This window comes from Amphiura filiformis, chromosome 19 (genome assembly GCF_039555335.1).
Source record: "Amphiura filiformis chromosome 19, Afil_fr2py, whole genome shotgun sequence".
Lineage (NCBI taxonomy): Eukaryota > Metazoa > Echinodermata > Ophiuroidea > Amphilepidida > Amphiuridae > Amphiura > Amphiura filiformis.
This window is the reverse complement of record NC_092646.1, coordinates 8,916,806-8,943,803: the sequence shown is the minus strand read 5'-3', so window position 1 is coordinate 8,943,803 and position 26,998 is coordinate 8,916,806. Positions and strand designations below refer to the sequence as shown.

The 26,998-nt window shown below is 36.2% G+C and overlaps 1 protein-coding gene across 3 annotated transcripts in view; it reads left to right on the top strand.

The window, feature by feature from the left end:
- The window catches only part of LOC140140883 (alpha-N-acetyl-neuraminyl-2,3-beta-galactosyl-1,3-N-acetyl-galactosaminide alpha-2,6-sialyltransferase-like), a 201,568-nt gene extending 178,498 nt beyond the window's left edge, over positions 1-23,070 (top strand). For all 3 annotated transcript variants that reach the window (XM_072162633.1, XM_072162632.1, XM_072162634.1), the window contains 5 exons: positions 3,722-3,952; positions 14,781-15,034; positions 15,435-15,856; positions 19,261-19,368; positions 21,432-23,070. In XM_072162633.1, the coding sequence (XP_072018734.1) occupies positions 14,786-15,034; positions 15,435-15,856; positions 19,261-19,368; positions 21,432-21,948 (1,296 nt within the window). In that variant the 5' untranslated portion in view covers positions 3,722-3,952; positions 14,781-14,785 and the 3' untranslated portion in view covers positions 21,949-23,070. The remainder of the gene's footprint in view (positions 1-3,721; positions 3,953-14,780; positions 15,035-15,434; positions 15,857-19,260; positions 19,369-21,431) is intronic.
- Positions 23,071-26,998: the final 3,928 nt, after the last annotated feature.

Sequence of the window (26,998 nt, the reverse complement as noted above, 5' to 3'; positions counted from 1 at the left end):
GGTATCTTTGAAAAGATTGCATTCAATCCGATCTATGATTGCAGACAGGCACGTGTAATACTTGTAGTGCAGGGCAACATATTCAAAAATTATATTCATCTAGTATTGCTATGGTAGTTAATCCGATTATTACGTCACTTCTCCGTCGAATTGGTAAAATAATCGTTTTAGTTAGGAATTCGACTTTTTCCCCAGTCAGCATCATATGATACACCTGTATACAGTTCGTTAATTGACAATAATATGTGTGTACATTCATTCAATGACCTTTGCACGTATTGGGTACAAAAACTCGTACTCCATACCTTGAGGTCAAGTTTGGCATCATGATTACTAAATGGAGGTCAATGGCACTGTGGCACTGTAGCTGAAACAAATACCATAGTTACAAGCGAACAATTCGTATAATAATGAAGCCCGTGATTATCTTGTATAGCCAAGGATCTGTTATAAGGTGTATACCGTCTAACAATGTAATCTGATTTGAGATTATTCCACGTGTCTTTACATAAATGTTTTGATGGAATAAATCGGTGCAATAATCAGACAGTGCATACGACTCGAAAAATACAATTATTCTCAATGGATACGCATGTGAGTTCTGCAACTTCTGCTCAATGTAGACTGATTATATTTTGGGCTTGGAATAGTAATAAGTGCAGTGCGTCTTGAATTGTTTTCAAAGTACACTGATTTCAATGTAAGCAACTTCTGCTCAATGTAGACTGATTATATACTGGGCTTGGAATAGTTATCGGTTTAATCATCATACATCATGTACATTACAAACATAATCCGCACATAAGGTCAAGTTGAACAAATTGAATGTTGTAATGTTTACATTAAGATCTTGAAATGAGCCGAGTAAGCATCTGTACTCTTGATAATATATCGATCACGAGACAGAATAAAAGCTGAAATACATGCACGTATGTACAGACAAACACGGTACATCTATTCGATGATGCACTTGAGAATTTCATTAACATCATAGCTAGGGGCGCCAAAGAGGATGAGCCTTTCCTAAGAACCATGCAATCAGACAACATGTAGCCATAGGCATCTGTGAGAGCTAAAATCCTAAATCCCAGCTATATACTAATATCGTGGAAAGTAGGTCGATCGAGCCACATTGGTTTTTTACGTAGTAGTTCGTTTACCTTATTTTATTGAAAGTATAGAAATAAGTACTATTTAGTATATGCATGAGATAAAAACGAATACATGTCGGCGAATCATTAATATGTAGGCGTATACACTGCATTTTGTTTTTATAGCTAGTGATTTATGAAAGAAGCAACACCGCTAATGCGTAGATTTTTGGGGAAATAAAGTATAACATCATCTACTATAATAGTCGACGGCAACTTGGAATGTTGCGTCTGACATCATGTCAATCAGACGAAATATGCTGTTTATGTGTAGCTTAACAACCAATCACGGTACTCCTCTACCCTGGCGTCAGGCGCAACATTTCGAGTTTTCTATATTATGCCGACGACTCCACGTCGAGTCCCGGCGTCAAATATTGCCCTAGCATAACACTTGTAACAGATTGTCAACATTTGACAACCCATTATGCGAAAGTCACAAGCTTGGCTGTACAGTGTCATTATTACTCATTCCCCCGGGCTCATTCCCCTAAATGGATCGTATACTGCCTCTAGATAACAGAGTGACATCCCGCTATCTCTAAAGGACCGCTATCTCTAAGGTTCGCTATCTCTAAGGTTCGCTATCACTAACGTGTAAAGTCGATGGAGATCAGAATCCCGCTATCTCTAATGGAGAAAGGGGTTCGCTATACCTAAAAAAGTCCGCTACTTCTAAGATTTGATATTGCTAATTTGGAATAAGGTTCGCTAGTTCTAAGGTTCGATATCACTAATTTAAAATAAGGTTCGCTATCACTAATTTTGAATAAGGTCCGCTATCACTATAATTTATTGAAGGTTCGCTATCTCTAAGGTTCGATATCACTAATTATCAAGAGATCATTTTGGTCTCGCAAGAGATTTTACGTCAAATTTGGCCAAAAACACTACTGGGAAACGTTTCTTTTTGTTTTTTAAAACACAAGCTTCAATTATAGTGGACATGAGGATAACATTCAAACGACCTTTTCTTGCAAAAACAATCATGTCATAAGCCGTGCGATCTGCAGGGTATAACTACAAAACTGGGTCACACAAACATAATTAGTTGCTTCGAGGTAGACCAGTTTCTCATATTGGTCTTTTCTTTTTTCTTTAATACGATGGACGATAAATAATATTGTGAGACGAGTGCCGTTTGTAATCAGATTTTGATGCTCTATTGGACTATTCCAGTTTTTTACTATTGTCGTTGAGGACTTCTTTGATTTTTATTATTTTGTTTATCCTTCCAAATTTAGTCAAATTTGACATGACCATCCGACAAATTGGATTCAAAATATTTAGACTAGGAACCGTGTGTGAGAAGATAATTGTAAAGCCACTAGACAATCATCTTAAAGTGTAAAATGCGCGGCTAGAGTGTAGAGGCTTACTTGATTGTATCAACAGATGATATCAAACGCTGTTATTTTTAGAGTGTCTGTGATCAAGTAAATCAAGACATTGCAGGGATGTACTAAAGCTGAGTTTATACTAGAATGCTTAGCATTAAAATCTGGTGGGTGTCTCCTAGGTACATTTTCAGGGATCTTGGTTTATCAATGGATCGGTTTTCAGTGGAGATCAATGCGCCCAGTTCGTCACATTTTGGCAAAAGTCCTCTTAAAAGTCCCCAATCAAGGTAAATTTGGCGCTTTTTGGTGTTTTTTGTTGAAAATTGGTATACTGATGGTAGATATAAAGAAAGTCAGCATTCCAAAGTCTGCGATGCACATTTTCGTGCGCTTGTCACGGTGGAAATCTCTTGTGTACAAGCAATTTGAAGTAAGAATTCTTGAAAAAGACGGTAGGTTAGAGTGGTGGGGTGGAGTGCAACACTTTGATCCGAAGAACCTGGGGCCAATCAGGGGGCCAGCAAAGAGTAAATCCGGCCCTGAAGTCTGCGCTGACCAATTATTACATTACCAATGGATTTGTTATTTTGCTAATTAATTTGCCTTTCTGATCATCAACTTTCGGAAGTGAATTCATTCAAAACAATAATTATGAACATGGATGGCTGCCCTAAAAATGCGTTTTGTTGTATTTTGAACTGTCGTCTGCAATCGCGATCGCCGTGTTTAGTGGAAATGTAAAAGCGACGAGTGATGCAAAAATTCGGCTTAAACCGGGTATCGGATGCATGTGCTATATTTGCCGGAATTCCTGGTCATGTTCCCATGGCCATAGCGTGCTCTTTCCTGTTCGTGCGGCTCCATATGAAATAAACGGATTCGTATGTCGATTATCAGTGTGTTTGAATAAGATTAAACCGTCCCTTTCTCTCATTTTTCTACTCTCCATCTCCTTCAAGTGATTTTACAGTTGTGGGAGGACAAGATGTTGATTCAGCTATCTAATTTTGCATTTTGACCAATGCTTTATTCTAATGGCATTTTCACAACTGTATACTTTATTATGATACACCCTGTATTTCGGATTTGTGTTTAATTCAACGACTTACAATCAACTTAATACACCTATAATATGGTGTTGATTTTGGGTGAAGAAGAATATTGCATTTCAAATGTTTCGATAAATCAATGCTCATAAGTATTTTGTTCTTTTCTGTTTATTTGTTTCAGATCCTAGCCAAAAAGAAATGCTGATTTACCAATGCGTCTCAGTAAATACAAGTTATAACAGACATCAGTACTCTGTGTACAATGCCACCGATGTGAATGTATCATCTACGTAGCGTAGCCATGCATATATACCATCAGCATCGCCCCAACTAGCTTGGAGGCGACGGGCTCCATTTCGTGCAAGTGGGAGCAATCATGTGCTTCCGAAATCCTTTTACTGGGAAAAGCTTAGTAAGTATTTTCTGTTTAAAAGTTTCATAATTTCCTTTCCGAAGTATTCTTTAAGGATTTTATTTGATTGTTGTTTGTTATTGTTTTGTAACCCGGTGGGGGTGAGGGCGCCTGTAGGAAAGACCCCTGCGTTCGCTAATGGTCAAGTTTTCATACGAAAAAGGAATAATCTAAAACCACTAATCACTCCAGTTATTCCCTGCTGATCCCCTATTCATAGAGAGAGGGCGTGAAGGTTCCATGTGAACATTATCATATAACAGTTTTCTCTGTTTGGTTTATCTACTTGTCTGACCATAAATTGAGGCATTTCAAACGGTGTATAGCCTACTTTGATCAGCTCGTAATCATTGGGAATTATTAGGCTTTTACCACTATGCCAAAAAGTAGACCAACGTTAAGTGTCACAATGGTTAATGCAGTATCGACAACACATCAGATACTGATTTGCTGCTTTGTACTAATCCCACAGTACAGTATAATAGGGACAGAAGAGCACCCTACACCCACATATTCTTTTGTGGTGCACTGACTAGCTCAAATAGGTGTAAAAAATTTCTGATTTTCGACAATTACTTAGATTGTAGCGAATCACTCATAACTCCTTTAATTGACAACGATTATTTTGTTTCTTGCTCCAAGCAAAGAGCTCTTTTCCCCTCGTGAGAAAAAAAAAAGGTCTATAACCAAACTCCCAAAGGGAGAAAACATCTGTTCCTTCAGGACCATTGAACTATTTGTCCCATATTCATTCTGTATCGACTATGGGTTTTAAAAACGGTGCAATAAAACTGTACAATGTCACCATTCACTCAAACTTAGATTAGCTGTCAAGGTTGCAATTTTAATCAACGAAACATCTTTTCACATTATTTTCAATATTACACATTCCATTTCAACAGGCTATATACTGTCATACAAACTTGTTCATCTCATCAAATTTATTTTAGCTGTTGAAGATGCATGGTTAGATATTCTGTACCTGCTTCACAACTTGCCAAGCTTGTCAACATTAACTTTTCATCTGAGCCGATGGCATGATAATATTAAATGTTCCACCTGACAAAAACCTGTTTTGCTGAAGTCTTTTTGAATCAATAACTCTGTTCATAAACTATGAAGTATTGAGTTAGGTGAGAGGCATTAAAGTATACTTTCCCTAGGCACTATGAACACTGTCACAGAAATTAGGTGTTGGGCGTTTGTCATAATCATGATAATGGTTATTTTGGAAAGCTGTTGTGATGTACCCTGCGTAATTTAATTTGATCAGTTACTATATGTTTACATTTCAAACTATTTCACGAGAGATGGGAATTCTCTCTCATGTAATGAAGTTGGTGTACAGTAACAAAGTCAGTCAGATCTATTATTATCTTGGGAATTCGCTGATAACACATTGTGATCATTGCATCATAAGGTAAAACTCTGTTACTAAATATGAATGCAAAATAATGAGCTATGTGACTTTCCAGTTTACTAGTTCGCTATAAAAGGGAGATGTATAACTGTGTTGTTTAATGTGATTACAGCCACGTTAATTCCATTCAAAAAAGGTTACTTGCGTTTGTTTTGATTTGCTACAATGTGCTACTAGTTGAGCAATAACAAAGCAAATTTGAAGTACGCCAAAGCTCAAATCTTTTCCACAAATGGAATATACTCTTCTGTCGACTTCTTAAAGTATTCTTGTAAGCGGAATGGATGCATAAATGTTCCCGCAGAGAGTGAGTAAATGGTTAAAGTAGCGCTATCTTAGAAATTGTCATCTGTGTAAGGATTTTGTACGCAAATGATTATGCAAGTTTACAGTGGTCTTTATGGGACATAAGTTTGGATAATACCTCAGAAAGAATTTGCAACAAGAACAAGAGTTTTGGAATGAGTATCATGTTGCCCATTACTTTTCAACAGGTCATACTGTCAACAAAACTCGTTCATATAATCACTTTTCTTTTAGCTTTCGATAATTTTAAAAAATCTTATCCCATGGTTATACTTTATCTACTTGACAGAAACCTGACAGAAACCTGTTTTGTTCAAGTCTGGTTGTTTTGTTCATAAACTATGAAGTATTGAGTTAGGTAGGAGGCAACAAAGTATATTTCCCTATAGGCAGTATGAACAATGTCACAGAAATTAGGTGATAGCAATTTGACATTATAGTTCTTTTATAAAGTAATCCGGCTGGTGTTTTGTAAATTGTACCTAGGGACCCAGTTGGATAAACTTATGTTTACATTTCCCAGACAGCCAAAACAGCATCAAACTCGCGTGTCTATGTTGCAATTGTAATCAATAAAACATCTTCCTACATTTCAATACTTTTCCGCGGGTTTCGACTGCAGACGACAAGTTTCATTTTTTATTAATTCAAAAATTTCTGAATTGTAAATTATCATGGCCATATCTAGAATCAGAAGGGCAAAAAGTATTAAAATGACTACAAATAAGCCTAGTATTGGTTCAGCGTTTCTTAAAATAAATCGTAATATTTTATGAAAATGTCTCACAACTCGGACTTTTTTAAATTTTATTAGGTCATAATGTCAACATAACTTGTTACATAATCAATTTTCTTTTAGCTGTCGAAAACTTAATTAAAATATTATCTCATACTTCTTCTTCTTCTTCTTCTTCTTCTTCTTCTCCTCTTCTATTCCTCTTTCTTCATCTTCCTTATCATATATTGTTTTCTTCTTGGCTTTCGTCTTCTACTTCCTCTTCACTTTATTTCTCTTCAACACCTTTTTTCTTGTTTGTCATCTTCTCGTTTTCCTCTTTTCAATCCTCTCTCGATTAACATCATGAATGGTAACATTCACTTCTCCAGATAACGTGATCATTTTGTCAATGCATGCAAGCGTATAAGGTCACAGTCTCATCTGGTATATTCATATTTATTCTGGTATTCAATCATAATTAGAAAATGTTAGTAAGACACCTTCTGTTATATTCATTTAAACATTGCCATGTTCAATAAAATGATAAAACCGACCATCCCAGAAAACACGAAAATATTTTTGAACCGTTCTAAAAAGGTTATATTTTGGGTTTTGGTTTAGATAATACGTTTTGATAACATTAAATGTCGGGTTATTAGGTTTTTAAAATATTGTTGTATTGTGTTATCATACAAAACGTTTTAAAGCGTTTTGTATGATAACACAATACAACAATATTTTAAAAATGTTTTCTAAATGTTATTGTAAAATATGTTTTACAAAAATTTTTGCCAAACAAAATATTTTGTCAACACTAAAAAAATAACATCTGTTAGAATATTTGCAGTAGATTATCAACAAATGCTTTTAAATGTTATGAAAACATTTTCCCCCTTTATATGCCCTTTATTATATTACCCGACATTTAAACCTTTTCTGGCAACCTTTTCTAACCTTTTGCGAACGATGTCCGAAACTTTTTGTGTTTGCTGGGTAATGTTGTTTTCTTATTTTCCTAGCTGACGATAAATAGTGTTAAAACAACAACAATTGTTTATTATTAGGTAAAGAAATCAAAGAAAATTCATAAAAGTGGATTCAAAGAAAACCAAGTTCGGTTCGTTATTTAAATAAACCAAATTAATTATTATATATGCTCAACCCGAGCTATGAATTCTATAGACGAATCCAACGAGCCAAATGATGGTCAGAATTTAGTCGGCCATGACTGGGTCCCCGGTGCACAAAACTGGTGTTGTGATTGCCCAATTGGGTGGATTAAAGCCGCTTAAAAATCGATGAAATGTTGTATTGTGTTGTAAACTTTCATCATTCTATTATCTACGTATAAAACGGGTGATGAAATGCGGTTAAAAGTGCCCACTAAGGTCGCATCATTTCATATTTTAGGGTGGGATATACCCGACGGGGACCCAGCTATGGCTGCCATTGAGGTGTAGGAATGCGTGAAATTGGATTCGTCTATATGAGAGAAACGTGACTGCACCCTGGCGGTGAACCCATGTAACGTAATAAAATACTAACGAATGAACCCCGTTCATACATACCCAACATTCTTAGCAATTCAATACAGATGAAAATAATAAGGGTTTACAAGTTTAAATAACATTTCCATACCGTTTTCCTTCATAAATTGGAAGAAATGAGTAGGCCTACTTGCAGGAAGCAGCTCGGCTCATGAGGTCAACGGCCGGGAGTCAACGCGTGATACGCGTTATCTTTTGCACTCCGCGGGAGATGGGCGCGGTGACATACGCGTGTGCGCAACACTAGCAAATCGTGGATCGTGTTAATTGGGTTCCAACGCTGCGTGACGCAGCTTGTTTATGCCCTGCGTACTGGTCATAAACGGAATTTATGACCAGCAAAAAAGGGCCCAAATCCAATCAGAAACGTCGTTATATCGTGAGTATGTATGAACATGGGATACTGGTTATTATTCTGTTCTCTTGAGTACTGCTTCCCGTTTTGAAAATTTTGTTTATTCAGCAAAGAATATGGAAAAGGTAATCTCGCATCTCTCCAAACTGGGGATGCTGTAAAATATCAAATGGTTAAAAAACTATATTGGTTTGCTTATATAACTTTTTGAATACTATTATAGATGTTGGGAAGATATGAACTCAATCTGTGGCTCCGCAATAATGCAGTTTTCTTGAATAGGATGTGCCGCCGCATAAATTAGAATTCATTCTGTTAATGATTTCCGCATCATGTCTGCTCATTCGTTGGATAATATTGATTCTTAAACTCATTCGTGCCTGACAAATGCCAAGCTAATCATTAGTTTCTATGCACTGAATCCATTGACAAATGCCAAGCTAATCATTAGTTTCTATGCACTGAATCCATTGACAAATGCCAAGCTAATCATTAGTTGGGAAATGTCTTAGTGAAGTGCACGGTAGAGAGTTGATTTCAGGTGTATGTAAAGTATACGCATTACATCTGTCGTGTCTGTATAGGGGATGAACCACAGACGGTGGAGAGAATAAACAGTGTGGAAGTGCAGTCAAAAGGAGGATAATTGCATGCTCCCAACCAATGGTTAGGGTGGTCTTTATCCTCGAGAGGACACATTTAATATACCTTCGGTCACTCTGAGAAATATTGTATAGTCCTTCAAATCGTCCTTTACTTTTCAAAAACCCATTTTAGGGTTTTTTAAACAATTTCAAGGTGTGCTACGCAAGTCTGCATTTGATCTTGATATCCGATATGATGCGGATTATAAAGTATACCATGCAGATGGCTGATGGCTCTATGGTGCGTTGGTAGTTTTGCGTGATTATGCGACAGTCCTAAAACTACGCAAGTCCACATTTAAGATTACCACGCTGATACGGATTAAGTATTGCGTGTAGATGGATCCATGGTAGTTTTGCCTTACCATGAGGCAACAACCAGATATATTTAGTATCTTCCTTTTAAACTTTTTTCAACGGTGGTGCCGTTGCGTGATTCTACACACAATATAGCTTTTGCAGTAATTAGGTAAAATCTCAATTTTCGATCAAATTTGAAAGCATCCTTTCTAGTTTTTGCTCCTGAGGGTATTCTCTCCATCAATTGCAGCATTACTGTCCACTATGATTAATGTACATGGTTTTAAATAGCGAGTTTCAATCAAAGTCAGCGGACAATAAAATCCATCTATGTCTAAAAAATGAAACCATTATTCATTTTAATGGAAATGTCTGAGGTAGAGTACAAGCTATAGGCTATTTATGTGCTGCCTGCTAATTGGACTCACTAACTTGGAAATAAATTCTAAAGAGCAAGCAATTTAAACATAGTACATAACTGAATCGGTTATTACAACAGAATAATTTGCAATTGTTTTAATTCTTAGAATATTGAGTGAAGCATAGCGTAGCAAACTTCATTAGAGAGTGGTGAAGGTTTTACGAAAATTAAAGTTAAAGCTGAATTTGGTGAAAAAAAGTGGTAAATTATCTACAAATTCAAAGTCCAATGGAGGTTAAGTTGGATTAAAGCCATATTATAACATTTCTGTAAAAATAGATTAGTATTTATTTTCCATAAAATGTTAGCTTTTACTGTCAAATATGTTCCCTTTTAATTTTGAGCCGAACAAGTGATATAAAGCATAGAAAATTGGACTAGCGCCCATGCATGTTACTCCCGTGGTTGTAATACGGTACGATCCTCGGGGTGTGTGTGTATGTGTATCCCGCACGCCGTGTACGTACTGTGCATACGTGTTCGACTAATATTTCCATCGTAATAATAAAACGCCGGTTCCATCGTTTTATTCAAAGTCTCGGATTTTGACAAAACTGCAGTACCTAAAGTCTTGAATTTTGCGGAGTATCTTTATTGACTAAAGTACATTACAATCGTGTACAAACCAGAATTTAAATTTTGAGGGCGTTCTCATCAGCAAATGTTATAATATGGCTTTAATTCATTCTGCTTGAGTTTTAACAACTGTCTTTATAGGATCGAAGTATTTTCAACACTAAAAAGTCAGTAATGTTAGCTAAATAAAATTGGCTTAAACCTAATCGCGTCAAGTCGAGCCAAAAATACCAAAGCTTTATCTTTGTTGGGTGAGCTTAATCGTCTCAGTTTTATGAACTTTTTTCATATTTAAGTTTTATTATACATGACAAGTATTATCAACAAGAGTATGTATAAGTTGTAATGACAAGGCAAGCGGGTCATTTCTATGAGTGAAGACAGATATGATGAGAAAAGATCATCTTCTCTGGTGACGATAAACGAATAACACCATTTTAATCCAGATTATGTTTTTGTACTGACTTTAAACACATACTATAATCAAAGACCTAAAGGTCAATGTGGATCAGTGTTACGGGCAGACAAATGCCGTCATCACAATTGGGCTATTCTAGTTGAAATCCATACATCCCATATGGAGGACATTAAGGCCATGTCTTCCATAGGGGTGTATGGATTTCAACTGTAATAGATTATTATAGTATTCATGACACCTGAGTACGCAAGATTCGCCCACAAGATACGGACGGATACCGAATTCTTTGTTCCTAATTTCTTGGAAAATAAAAAGTAGGTTACTATAGGCTACTGTGACCGCCATTTCATTTTATTTTGAGAGCTGCTATATTTATAATTATACTCGTACTAATTTACGACGAGTAACAATCATTGTTGACTGTCTGTTTGGTCTTTCAAAATATCGATATTATAGGGCTATAGCAGTGTTATATTTCCGGGGGTATATTATTATGCTACACGAAAGGGTTCGACTTGAAACTTTTTTGTCCTGTATACTCTCCTAAAATTATTCTAGAAATTATTTTAGAAATAACCATTTTGTCAATTGACAAAGAATCATTTTAAAGGTTCTATATACAACCAAAAAAGTTCTTAAACCCATAAAAACCAACAAAGCTGATAGAACCTTTTTGGTTCAATTTAGAAAATAGTATTGTCTACAACCATTTTGGGAAAGGGGTTCCATATACAGGACAAAATAGATCAAGTCGAACCTTATTTTTTCTCTAAGAGTGTTTGGTCCAAGTAAAGTACAGAAATCGTATACCTGTTGATTGTCTTTTTCAACGAACCAAAAATAGTGCTTAGGAAATTGAACCTTTGTATTTCTACCAGGAGCTAAGAATAGATAGCAATCTGCAATATACCCTTTTGATTTGTATTATTGTCTATTTTTGTACATAAGACCAATCAAGATATTACAGTTTTCTGTTGGTCAGTTGTATATGGATAGGCATATAGATTGAGGGCAGCAATCTAGCCCCTAACTATAATGACCCAACAATATTGGTCTTGCGCTTACCCACTCAATAATAACGAACATTTAGGCACTGAGCAGTCGATGCCTTGATTACCGAAAGTAAACACCGAAGTATCACTGTAACATGCTCATCTGTTGGGTACAAAAACTCATACTCCACCACTTGAGGTCAAAGTTTGAGCTATGGAAGTTGAATGGGGGTTATTGAATGTACCTTTGGTTACCCATATAATGTCGTCTACTTTTCTTTGGTCAGATTTGGTTATTCCAGTTGAAATCCATACACCCCCTATGGAACATATAACCTTAATCTTCCACACAAGGAGTGTGAATATCAAATGGGGTTACCTGAATGGGTGACTCCATTTGAAATCTAACCGTCACAATAGTGTGCGAGATTCAAAGTCGTTTAGGGGTGTGTGAATTTAAACTGAAATAGCCCATTTCATCTACGAAATTGCCAATTCACCAGCTGCGGTGTATTGTATAATTATTATTAGCAATGTTCAATTAGCACCTTTAGCTCCATAACAACATTGTTTCTCTACCAAGTGAATAGTATCTGTGTACAAATTACAACATAGATACTGTCTTCTTACTAAGGAGACAGGTGTTTTTGAATCAATCTCAGTACTCACACATTCAAAATGATATACATGTACCTGCAAGATTACTCTGCGTGCTAGCCATCATGCCATAGTTTTGAGATATTTTCTCAAAATATCAAGAGCTATCTCAAGAACCACTGAACTAATATACTAGCATTATTTCTACTCATTTGAATGGATTTTTCATGCTGATTCCAAAATGGTCATGAAAATTTACAATTCTGAAATTTTTAAAATAAAAAAAGAGGGAAACTTGTCGTCTGCAGTCGAGTAGCAAGTACTGACGTACTGAAGGGGACGAAATATTTTGACACAGTCTGCCCTCAAAGTAAAAGGCAGTATATGATAGCAATAAACAAAGCATATAATGTGTTTTTAATCGGGGAGAAGACTTCATCGTTCGTGTCGATATATCGGCCAGGATGGTATACTCCGCCTTGATCATCCCCACGTTTTGTATCCATAATTCAGCCTAAGTGGCAATATTCAGTACCACTGAATAAAATCCATGTACTTTTTTTCATAGTTTTTGTTTAAATGTAATCAACTTATTCCAATATCAAGTGTATCTGTTTAAAGAGCTGCTATGTGGTATATACTTCAATCTAATGGTCCAAATGGATTCCAATGATATATTGATTACCAACCAATGAAATGTAGTTTTACTCTGTGTGGCTAAATGAACAATCATGTGCATTGGCGTCGCTCATTAATGTGCGATTAAACTATAAACCAAGATTAATATATGCGTGTTCATGAAATGTGGCGAAGTTTAACGTTGCACATCCATACTGATTCGAAAGGCCGCGTGGTTCCTATTACATGTTTTCGATTTGCACTCGTGGAAAAGAAAGCTTATACCAACAAAGGAATTGAAATCTGAGTTAATAAAATATTCAATCAAAAAGCGTCAGTGAAAGTGATATTTAATGTGTCTACAACACCAAGACTTGGTATACATCCACGATGACAAAAGAATGGCACGGTTTTAGCATTTGCCGTTATAGCGTGCAGCATTCATGACTATAATTATTTGACTTTTATATAATCTCATTTTATGCAATTTTGAAGCCATTTTGAAGCAATTTGTGAGCAATTTGTAAGCAACATAAGCACTTTTTAAGGCCTGTACCAAAGAACTTCACAATTTGTATCATGGTGTGAAGATACATTAATACAGGTGCATAATATGCTTCTTGAGAGCGGACTCTTGCTACATGCGCAACCAGGTAGCAACTAACTTGCTCAAAGGTGTGTTGGCTCTTTAAAAATCTTTTATAGTTTTTGCTGAATAGTGGACCTTTTTGGCAATTTGCGAAAGCGTCGCATCCCCGCATCCCCTGGCTACGGATCTTCCTAGAAGAAAGAAACATAGGCCTACATGAGAAACCAGGTATCAACTAAATTGATTGAAAGGGTGTTGGCTCTTATTAATGTTGTTCCTTGTTATGCAAATGAGACAGTTTACGATCCTTACTGAACATGTTCATCAGGACTGTTATTGAAAATATAGACGAATTTCATAGTTCTAGTCCAATAAAACAGCATATACTGTGGACGTTTAGAAAGCTGTCAGATTTCTTTATCAACACTGATGTTGTTGTGACAACCTTCTGTGTACAACTAGTTGTTGCTTAGCAAAGCAGTTGCCAGTTGGTTTATTCAGGAGTTAGGTTGTATTGCCCCTCGTCTCTGTTCATGATGGTGCCCTGTTGTCTGATTTTCACTGCTTCTTTAATCCATAATAGCGCACATGAGAGAGTTGTAAACTTACGGAAAGGCGGTGCCGTCTCGCCAATCCATCGGATGATGAGTGAACAAGTTATAGTCCCCGGGGGTTATAGTGTTACAAAGAGCTCTTAAGGCAACTATAGAGCCTATGTTGGTCTTTAATGCAGTCGCTTTCTCATACCTCAGACAGGATATATCTAATAATGCATGTCCTCCTGAGGCTATCAGGACAGCGCGCACTAGCAAACCGCCACACATCTCCTATTTATTAGACAGTAAAAGTGGGATCATACAAAGAGCAATTTCCGTTCTTAAAATAATACTTCACTTTTAGAAATCCTCGTAAACACGGTATTAAAAGATGTGTTTAGCTGATATACACACGATAAATGGATAGCTTCAAGGGTTTCTACAGCTGGGTGTGTTGTTAGTTGTCACTTGCTGCGGAGTCACGAGCGGCTAATTGTTGACCAATCAATTTCTGAAACTGGGAACAGCGAGCTACCTTATTGGTTAAAAATCAGTCGCTCGGCGACTTCCTGTATATTCAGGTTTAACTTGTTGTTTGTGTTCACACAGCACGTTCCTGTGCACGTAAATCTTAATTATAAATTCAATGCAGACAAAGTATGCCATTTTAAAAGGTAGCCTACAACCCACCTTCCCCCATCTATTACTCATTCCCCATTTTGATACTATGCTTCCACTAGCAATATTATGAGCAAGTAATAATTTGTCTCATATTTCTTGTTTCGTTGCAGGGTCCATGTGGAATGCTCGTCGTTGCCTCTTTCTACTCTTTTTCCTCATCTGTTTCGCTTACTTCTACTATGTCGAAAGTACAGTTGGTATCGCCCACTCGGGGAGCGCCATGTTTGTTGCACGTGGGCCAGCCGCCTGTCCGTTTCCCAGGTGCTATCCCCACTTACTGAAAAGAACTTACACTGCCCGAAATGAAACATTCCAAAGACATAGACAGCAGCTTTTAGTACCGATATCAGTTCCAGATCATAGGGTAAGTATTTTGCTATCTGGTTAACGGTTGTAATAGCTCATACCCCAGTCATACGTGCCCCTAGCATAACACAGAACTTGGAAACTGAATTGCATCATTAACACCTGACGTTACCCATTTCCTATGGGTGACGGGCTGTGTTACCGTTATTTATAGCCTTCTGAGGGACTTGCGTTTCGCCCCTAAATGATGTCCTCCATATGGTTTGATGTCTGAAATCAATGGGCTAAAATGGCCCACATTATAAATCGAAGTTTCAATGCATTTACAGCTCAGTTACTCTCGCAGACAAAAGTATCAAAAAGTGTTCAAAGACGCTATTGAAAAATAGCGAGCGATAAGAACCCTATAATTCTGATAATGATTTAACATATTGGCATATATTTCTTTCCTATTTCAGCCATTTCTTTACCATTGCAGTGAGTGTGCAGTGGTCACTAGTTCCGGTCAACTTCTTGGCAAAGGAGCCGGACGAGAAATCGACAACACACAATGTGTAATCCGAATGAACGATGCCCCTACACAAGGTTACGAAGATGACGTAGGGTCACGAACTACGATCAGAGTGGTTGGACACTCGAACTTCCGATTGATCTTCCAAAATAAAGTACCCATCCAAAAATTGCATTTTAAAGATGAAAGAACTAGATCTGAGAATGTGGTGATTGCTTGGTTGTATAATACAAATATATACAAGAATACTGCGTATAGACTGGTGCTAAATTACTCACAGATGTATAAAAATGTGACTTTTTACATGCATACATTGGCGATGATGAGACACAATAATGAAGTTTTCCATAATGAAACGGGTATTACAAGGTAAGAACACGTATTTTTAGTTTGGGCGCCGGCAATAAGCGTTTGATTTTAGACCATTTTTTATTGTTTTTGTTAATAAAGCAATGTTCCTGTGCCAGGAAGTACCTTAAAATAGTATACCAACAACTATTTTGGTTGCTGCGTTTGAAATTTATTTCATTATCCGAAATGAAGCTGTTAAGATCAAAATATCTTCTATTGTTTATGGATTTGATGAATTACCATATCATACAACTAAGGGAAACATCAAAGAACAACCGGATATATTTTTGTATCTTCCAAACACTTGACAGATGCGATAACTATCAAAATAAAATGATAACCTCCCTTGCCAAGGAGTATTTTTGTCACGAACTTCCTTCCTTTACGACAATTTTACTTGACAAATGCATTATCAAGGCATGTTACAGGCGGATGTTATCAACACTTTCAGAGAATGTGTCGACCTTAATGCTCTGCGTGGTAGTCATAATAGTCTTCAACATAATAAGTCAAAGTTTTCAGATATTTTCTAAAAATATCAAGAACTCTCTCAAGAACCACTGAACTAATACTAGGTTTGTTTGTACTGATTTATGCACCTTTTATACTGTAAATGGTAATGAAAATATACAATTCTGATTTTATTTATAATTTTAAAAGAAAATTGAAACCTGTCTGTAGTCGACATCCGTGAGAAGAGGGTTAAGACATTTGATGAATTGCATTTATACTTAAGTGCCATACATTGTATTGATGATATTTTGAACATTGTTGAAGGTAATATGAATTTTGAGTTTGATAAGATATAGCTTTTAAGGTTTTTAAAATCAATATATGTAAGGAAGTTTGATAGTGGTTTAAGTGTTTTAAAATTTCGACTAAATTAATTCACTTATCTCTATCGTAAAGACATGTTTTAGAAATATACGTGCATTTTCGGATATCGTTTAATTTATACTCTGCTGTGTGAAAGATCCAGTTTGTTCAACACAGACACCTGAAAATGTTTTCTGGAGTTTAATATTGTTTTTAATATAAGATTTATAATTTATTCAATATTCTTTTAGCTGCATAATCAGATCGAGGGTTGAGAGCCAGAAAGCTTAACTTAACTGGCAACTTATCATCATCTGTTCCCACAAAATGAGCATAATATCATCAGGACACTATAAAAGATACAGTCCATTAAACATTCGACAAAATTCGACAGAAAACAAAAGAAATTTTGGAGGAATATTGATTTTTAAAACCAAAGCAAAGAGCCATCCTAGCATGTTTGGTATGATTTTTAAGGGTGTAAAATAAGGATTTCAAATCGGGAATACTTGATCAAGTTATTTGGTCAACTTTGTGCTCATTTTGTGAGAGCTGGTCATTGTGAAATAAGGCTTTATGGCTCTGAACCATCTAGATTCACTTCAGCCATCTTGCAAGAGGTGTCTTAAACACAACACTGAGTCACTATGTATTGTTGCAATGTGAGTTAACCTCCGGATACCTTTCTTACAGTGTTTTTGATTTAAACTCAATCCTCTTACAACCATTCTTACCATGTTGCTAATTGACTTAACAAATCATAACAGTCTCTGGCTTCTTGCAAACGCTCATGAAATTAAAGTAGTTTACCGTTAACCAGCCTGTTATTTTTCGGGAAGGATATCGTCGTCTCATGATGGTGCTCTATTACATTTGCTGAGCAAAACATGCTCAGTGAGGTTTATTAAACAAACTCTTTAGGCCACCGGCCCATGGAGAAAAAACAAAATTATACAGTGTTGTCCTTGGAGGACTTTATACAAAATGCAATATACAAGAATTTGGCTAAATTAACTGAGATTTTTACATTTGTGAAAAGCGAGTATAATTTATTGCGGTTTGGACTTTGCTTAGCAATTAAAACTCTCGCAAATCAAGCCAGTAAAGGCCTCTTTAAGATCAAGAACTTCACTCAAACTATTCCTGATCTTGGTGTTGAGACAAAAATGTATCTGTTTGATGCTATGGTCAAGCCTATTTTACTTTATGGCTCCGAGGTTTGGGGTCAAGATGAATGTCAAAACTATGAAACTGTTCACACAAAAATATTGTAAAAATGTTCTTGGTATCCCGTACTCTACTGCAAACAATAGCACAAGAGCCGAATTAGGTCGATTTCCATTATGGATTAAGGTTTATAAGAGAATGATTTCTTACTGGTTAAAAATCACCAGTATGGACCCAAATCGTATCCCACTGAAATGTTATCTTTTTCTCAAGCGTTTGGATGAAAACGGTATTGATTGTAATTGGGTCTCAAAAATTCGTAAAATTCTTAATTATCATGGTTTTGGATACGTTTGGTTGAATCAAGGTGTTGCAAATCATTTTAATTTTTTGAGTGTTTTTGAACAGAGATGTAAGGATGTTTATGGTCAAGACTGGAGAGCTATAACAGACTCAGAACACTGCCGCTTTTATTTAAAAATTAAAACTGGTTTCGATATTGAAGAATACATCAAGCATGTAACTGTTTTCAAACACAGGCGATGTATTACACTCTTAAGGACATCCTCTCATAATTTGAATTTTAACAAAAGATGTAAAGACCAAATAAATGGACTTTGCCAGATGTGTGATTTAAACGATCTTGAGGATGAATTTCATTTTTGTCTCGTTTGTCCTGCCTATAAGGCTCAAAGAGAAACCCTCTTGCCATCACACTTCTGGCAAAGTCCAAACCGCAATAAATTATACTCGCTTTTCACAAATGTAAAAATCTCAGTTAATTTAGCCAAATTCTTGTATATTGCATTTTGTATAAAGTCCTCCAAGGACAACACTGTATAATTTAGTTTTCTCTCCATGGGCCGGTGGCCTAAAGAGTTTGTTTAATAAACCTCACTGAGCATGTTTTGCTCAGCAAATGTAAAATGTAAAGGTGCTCTATTAGCAATTTGCAAGGACTAATTTTAGACCATCAAGGCATTTTAAGCTAATAGCATTTCTCTTTGTCACATGAACTAAAAAGACCTCTATGACAATTGTGATTAGAATAATAATTTCTTCTCTAATTATTAAATTGTTCACGTGAGTATTTGAGAGTGGCCTTTATTTTCTTGTTCTTTACTTTCAATTCGGCAATTCTGTTTCTTTCAATATTACAGACCAACATGCTTATAGACCTCTTACGCCTGGCGTGAGTACTTTAGTATATTACGCCTGCGCTTGGACCCAAGTTAGGACCCAAGTGTGTCGCCACACGGAGCTCCCATTTAAACACACAAACAAAACAAAACGTACTTAATGAAAACAATTATGTTTCCACGCAAATGATCTGCTTAAGGATGGGTTTGATTTTTTTTCCTTCTACCCAACTAAATAAAAAACCTATTGCTGATTTTAACGTACACTTCTTATATCTGAATTTTTATTACTCTTGACAGAACACAAGCGAAGACCTGGCTGACGACAGGATGGCACGCTATGTTATTAGCGCTTGATGTATGCGACAAAATCAAAGTATATGGCATGGTTTATGATGAATATTGCAAGTAAGTACACGTACAACCCCTAAAACTACCACCACCACCACCACCACCACCTGCACCATAGATTATCAAAAACACCATACGCACAAAAACCGTTGTTGGCAAAAACTGGGAATCTTTATTATCCAAATATAACGCGGACGGGTTTTTTTTCTGCGCATATCCGGGGACGTTGGTCCGTTTTGAATGTCCAAGGTCAGTGGAATGTTGAACGTCCATGATGCAATCTCGATAGTTCGAGTTCAAGATGCAACCAACTTAAACCAATGGACCACATGTCCAGAAATCACAAAAACCTAGCGTATCAATTGTTTTGAGCCTTTTGGCCATTATGACCGCGTGGTTATCCATGCGCACCCCACGTGTATTTGCCGGCAAACGAAAAAAAACCGGGAGTTTCTGCGCATAACCTTGGACGTTGACCAGTTTTTAACCTATCAATAGTGAACTGATATTTGTCTCAACAATAGAGGACGCGCTCTGCATTTTAGGACGATTCCCGGCTAGAATGTTAAGTTTCATTAAGGTCCGCGTTTGCCAACTTTTCAATACATTATCACTATGTATCAGAAGCCAGCTAACCAGATGTATTATGTGCAACAGACAAGGTTAATAAACTCTGCCTGTCATTTCACGATTAAGTTCATCAACACCACGTCGTCAATAACACAGGTGAAACATTGTCAGCTTTCCATCAAAATGTCTTTCGATTGCTTTAATACACGCCAATGGATTATACACAGCATCCCATAATGTTTTCCGTGTAGCTTACAGCACTTTGTCCAGGGTGACCTTATCAGATCAGGCCCATAGCCCGGGATCCTGTAGCCAGGATTCTTTTGTGGGGCCGCGGGGGTGCGGAATTGTCAAAATGTGGGCCTTCTGCCCAAATAAATTTGCTAACGTGCACACGTGCAAAGGTGAATTTCAACGGATTCCTTTATACTTACTTAATGTGTCTTTTTGGAATTACCAGTTTGATTGATTGGTCCTCTTTCAGATTTGCCCAATAGTTCTTTTTGTGGAAAATCGGAAAAAATTACAAAAAACGAAAAACCCTGTTATTTTAATTGTGTAAATATTCAAACACTGGGGCAATCTCGTATTATACCACCCGTGCAGAGATTCCCAGAATCCTTTGCAACATGACGCAACACCTCATTAACCCAAATGACACTCCTACTACTTAAAGGAGTATTTCGTGATCCTGGCATCATCTTTTTATGACATTTGTCATTAGATATCCACGAAAAAAGCTTATTCCCAAAATGTCAGTTGATTCCGATTTTGCGTTTGCAAGTTATGCATGATTATCTATATTACACTGCTCCATACACAATGTGTTGCAATTTTTCATTCAAATTCCACGATATCTTTGCTAAACGAATGAATCTGCAAGAAATTGTTTGTACATTTCCATTGATATAAAAATCTCAACTTTTTTTGAGAAAAGTGGGGGGATGATGCTGTGGATCACGAAGTGCCCTTTTAAGTACAGTTCCCTTTGTTTTCATGTTGAGAATAAACACTATGTTGCATTAGATAGCAAATCAGTACAAAAATTGAAATGTATGTAAGAAATGCATTATGGGAAGGGTAAGATGTCTTCTCGGCCAGCTGTGACAGGTAAGCTTACGAAATACCGTCAAAATTCGATAATAATCATATGTGCCTATTAACGAGTTTCTCGGACAAAAACGAAATTTTAGGGTAGTTTATACTTTTTCATAATGTTTCATTATGTTTCTTTTAATTTACTACTATCTATAAGGTTTACGCAACATCTCTAAAAACTCATTCTTGTTCGAGCAACGAATAGGCACATATGCTTATTATTGAATTTTTACGGAATCGAATTAACAAAACGTTTACGATAGTGTACATCTTTACCCCGTGATTATGATGACGTCCCTGGTCGTATAACACGAGATTACCAACATTTGAACCGGTGGTATAACACGAAATTACCAACACTCCACCGAGCCATCGTTTATAAATAAATGCGTAGTAAGCCTACTGTTTACTAATTTCTTTATTATTCATTCATTTTTGTTGTGTGTGTGCAGAGATCATCCCAACGACACCACGCCATATCATTACTATGGCAACGGCGAGAACGTGACCAGGACTGAGTGTGAATACTACACCAAGAGCGAAACAAGGCTTACCAGTGGTCATCTTTTCGTCACTGAAAAATACATATTTGGGCGATGGGCTCAAAAATATAACATGACATTTATGCACCCATCATGGAAAGCCAAAGTGTACAATCAGTCCAAATTGGACACTCCATTTATGAAGTTATATCGAGAGAGAAAAGTGACAAAATCAAAAAATAAAACTCACACAGCGTCACTACATTCCAAAGCTGCTCAACATGACCGCGGATCGATAACTGACACTAGATCGCAGTCATTCGGTCGAATGACGATGGGTGAAAAATCAGATCGCCGGCGCCACAATGATTTGGATAATGGTATATTCATGCACGTGGGGGATCGACAACAAATAGTTCTCATAAAGAAAATAGTTTTACTAACAGTGGTAGGTGACGAAGGTACCACAATGCTTTTGTTTTTGTAGTAATATTTATAATGTTTACACAGAGTAATAATTTATGTACAGTAGTTTATTTTCAAGTTTTAAAATGAATATAGAATTTGTAATTAGTGGCCTCCACTATAATCAGCTGCTTATAATGATAAAATATATCGATTTTGTAAGCATATTATAATGTCAAAGCTGATAAGTATAATATCTTACTCAATGCAGGCTTTTGAAGCCTGGTTTGAGTTTCAGTTTTGCTGACTACATGGTCACATCAAGACCCAGGTACGTTTTCTCACGGAGCCGACGACATTGAAGAGTTACGAACTGCACGGTCTAAAGCCAATCTACGTAGCCTAATACATGAAGAGTATAGAGTAAATGGGAAATACCATTTCATAACTCTCCTTGGTCTCAGAGTGTGTGTGGATATTCGCTGTTGAAGTGATGTAATAATTGGATTAAATACCATAGCAATAAGATCAAACAATTTTTCAATATATTGCCCTTCACTAGGTACCACGCGGTACCTCTACATTGAACCATATCATGCTGATCACTCACACCTGTAAGATTAGTATCTTTAAAAAGAGCGGTGTCGTATCACGGTTGTTCGATGTATATAGAATTGGCTTCATTATTAAGACAATGCAAACTATAGATGGCGCTATTTATCATAAATCATATTTCTTAATTTGCAAGGGGTAGGTAATCAATGCTGCCATTTAAACAGATGGAATAGGTGAAACAAGCAACAAAGACATTTTATAAACATATTTCATCCAAAAAATAAAAGGAATTATTTTTATTAAAAGCCTGAAAGAGTAATTTCCAGTATCTAAATAGCGCCACCAATCTTGTCCGAAACAGCTTTAAAATGCTGTGAAAGTGAATAATTAAAGTTGAAAATGACTCAAAAGCATCTGTATACACTAGTAAAATTGTATTGTACATGATGTCTTGTTTGAAAAACTAATAAATGATCACATCAAACAATCTATGATTGCAGACATACACAGGTGATGAGTGCAACCTGCTTTTAGTGCAGCGCGATATATTCACAAATTGTTTTAACCTATTGCTATGGTAGTTTATCCGATTATTACATCACTTCTACGGCAAATGATTACCGCCTTTTTCTAAGCAATTCGTTAAAGCCTTAATCAAATTTTAATTTTTTTATTCTTCATTCAAAATGATGAAATAATATTAGTAATAACTGCCGGGAAGGGTTGCTGTCCATTTCAAGTTGAAATAAAAAAGGTAAAGTGAAAGAAATCCCACTGGTTATTTTGGCCATTTGACATGCAGTTCAATGGGAGGACATTATCATAATTTTTAAATTATGATATTATGTCGAACTTTGCTCTGTTAACCTACAAAGACAACAAATTTGGCCGATTCCATTTAGGTGCAAGTTGGAACATGTGTAAACATTACAAATATGCAAAAAAAAATCAGGTTTGAAAAAAATTAACCAATTTCATATTACAAGATCGTACATTATGGCTTAAACATGGTCAATTTGAGTTAAATTTTTTTACCTAGTCATTATTATTACTGTACAAATTCGTTAATATGCATATTTTTATGTGTTTATTAACGAGTTGCTCGGAGAAGAACGAATCCTTACTGTAGTTTGTTAAACTTTTTTTCTCTGTCACACAGATATTTGTAAATAAAAGAAAAAAATTTAACCAACTACTCTAAAAAATCGTTCTTGCCCGAGGAACATATTACATGATGATGATAACATAAATACACTTTTGGAATTATTTTAGTCAATCTTGGAGCACCCCGGGCAGGGCTACAAAGAAACAAATAGTAATCAAGCTTAAACTATAAATTAACCCCGATAGAGGGCAGAGTTTCAAGAAGGAGGGAAATTACAGGGTAAGTATATAACGGAATGATATTATTTAGATTTATGGCTTTAAAACTGCTGAATATGGCCAGTTTAACTTATTATAATTATTAAATTACTAGTTTTTTATATTCTATTGTGTCAACTTATCTTCAAAATGTTGTATATACGACATAATAATTAATTGATTAATAACAACAGATGGCGCTGTCACTGTACTGAAATGATTCATATGATCATTTTAAGACCAGTTGTATAATGCTTCATATGATCATTTTAGTGAAGTGACTAGATTGGTATAATACATTATTATGTCAAAGCGAACATTTTTATATCTCTTTTGTCAATATAAGTGCATTTTCACGCTTTTGACACCGTATAAAGAGCCCATAATTGTCTAAATCCTTATGAATACATAATGTATAATTTGTAACACATTCGGAGCAAGCTTTAAGTTTCACCCTATAGAGTTGTTGGTAGGTTGCGCAAAGTCTAACCTAACTTTTTGGTCAGGTCTCATGATTTAATAAAATACATAACTGTGACGAGTAACGTTAGGGTTAATCCATGTCGACAGAATCACCCACAGAACATGGATTAAAACGTTTTAACTATTAGGCCAATCAAATTAAGGAAAATCAGGGCTTAACCCACCACTAATTGCAACTGAAACCATGTAATCACCATTTACTTCAGAAAAGTATATTAAAAAAAAAATTCAAAAGTCCCCAAAAGTCCAACAGTGCCTAATTTGCATAAATTCAAAATGGCCACTTATGCAGAGGGTGAAATTTCAAAGTTGGTCAAATCTTGTTAAAACCATACCAATGTCTGGCTCTCATCATAAGGATAGAGACAAAATATAGTTTGACCAGTCTCCGACATACAGTTCTTGAGTTATAGGCAAAAAGGTCAAAGGTCAAATTTAGGTGCCTTAGTCGTTTACAATGGAAATATGCTCAAATTTTAATCCAACTGGTCTCAAAAATAAATCAATATGAGAAAAGTCATTATATAGGTAAAATCACAAAATAGGTCAAGGTCAATCGTTTGCCATCCACCTGAGATATGGCAAACTATTCTTTTTATTAAATGTTTTTGCAAGCGGAACAATATGATACCATTTTTAAAAATAAAAACTGGAGAATTGTTTGCCCCCATGTACAGTCCAAATTTTGAAATTTGATCTTTCCCCCTATCACTTAAGAAATGAACATTGGAGATAGGTCAAATCATACTTTTTCTGAATCCTTATGACGAGAATGGGTCTTTAATAAAGTAAACTTGAATTAATAACATTGAATAGACCTGTTGTGCATTTCACGTTCATCTTGTCCTTCTTAACAATATAATGATGGCAGAAATGTGCAATTTACATGTACCCGATAAATTTATAATAAACATGCCGAAAATCAGTTTAAATATGCGTGTGTCGAGTTTCATTTAAGTTGGTAAAATACAATTTAATATTTAAATTTAAGATCTCTGCTATGTGGTTCTACAAAATACTATATCAGGCTAGCAAGCTGTATCAAAATGATTGTTACCCAACAGTTTATTGCGCCTAATGTCCGTTCATTCGCCCGGTCACTTGCCCGTTCATTCGCCCGTTCATTCGCCCTTTCATACGCCCTTTCATACACCTGTTCATACGCCCGTTCATACGCCCGTTCATTCGCCTGTTCATTCGCCCGTTCATTCGCCCGTTTTTTCGCCCGTTCATTCGCCCCTTTTATTCCTCCGTTTATTCGCCCGTTCATTCGCCGATTCATTCACCCGTTCATTCGCCCGTTCATACGCCCGTTTATTCGCCCGTTCATTCGCCCGTTCATTCGCCCGTTCATTCGCCCGTTCATTCGCCCGTCCATTCGCCCGTTCATTTGCCCGTACATACTCCCGTTCATTCGCCCGTTCATTTACCCGTTCATACACCCATTCATACGCCCGTTCATTTGCTCGTGTTTTCGCCCGTGTTTTCGCCCGTTTATTTGTGGTGTGGGTTTTTTTCGCTAAAATGAGGACAAAGGATTGTCCCATCATTACTCCAAGTATTTTGGCGATAAATTTGAGCATTTAAGCAAATGCTTTATTAGCGTCACGAAACATTTCTGATGGTAGTGATCATGGTGATGGTACAAAGGTTAAGTTAGCGTTGCCGTATTTGGAGGTTTGTTCGCTGTATGGACGTTTACAAATGTGAATAAACTCAATTTACATGTACAGGGTGTCCCAGAAAAAATTACCGGGCGAACAAATTTAAACGTAAGTCGAGAAATAGACATCAGAATCCAAAAATCTAAACATCAGCGTGTAGCCCATCTTATTCTGCATCTCATACGCCAATTTCGCTGGAATCGGTTGACTGATCGCGAAGAAATGAGCGATTACATAACGCTTGTGTCAATTCACTTCATTCCAAGTTTGAAAGAAAGAAAGATCGTTCAACATAATGCACACTAGTTGTTAACTGTCAATGGGCTCCATATTTTCTTCTGTGAAATCCTCGTTTTTTTAAACAATCTGTTTCTTGCAAAACATTTAATTAGGTTTTGTTCAAATTTGAAAACCTGCATGATATTGAAAATTGAAAGCTTGCATATAAGATGATGCTCTGATGATGATACTGTTGCATAAAGAATTATTGCATAAAGAATTCGAGCTGGCTTAAAAATTTCTCACACACATTGATGTTTTTGGAATATTTCCAAGAAACTGTAATGCAAAGTTTAAATCTTTTAAAACTTAAACAGTAATGATGTTGCATGGTATCAAAAATCACACGTAAAGCTGTAAGCACTTGATCATTGTTATTCTTGTCTCAAATGTTGTTTGGAAAGTTAAAATATAACATATTTGCACAACATGAAGAATTGAAGTTGGAAAGCTTCCAATTGCAGAAATCAAAGTTTTATGGACAAACTGTTATTCATCTTCAGTGAATGCATGAACAACATAGCACCGTCCGATTATAAAATAGATAATATGGAGTAAATTTAATGAGATACACACACTTTAGGCAGCGGTGAGCGAGTATGAAAAAAGTGTCTGTTGATCAAACTTGGAATGAACTGAATTGATGCACACATTATGTAATCGTTCATTTCTTCGCAACCAGTCAACCAAATCAAATAAAAGTTTTGTATGTGATGTACAACAAAATAAGCTATGCACTACATTTTAATCTTTTTGATTCCGATGCCTATTTCTCAACTTACGTTCAAT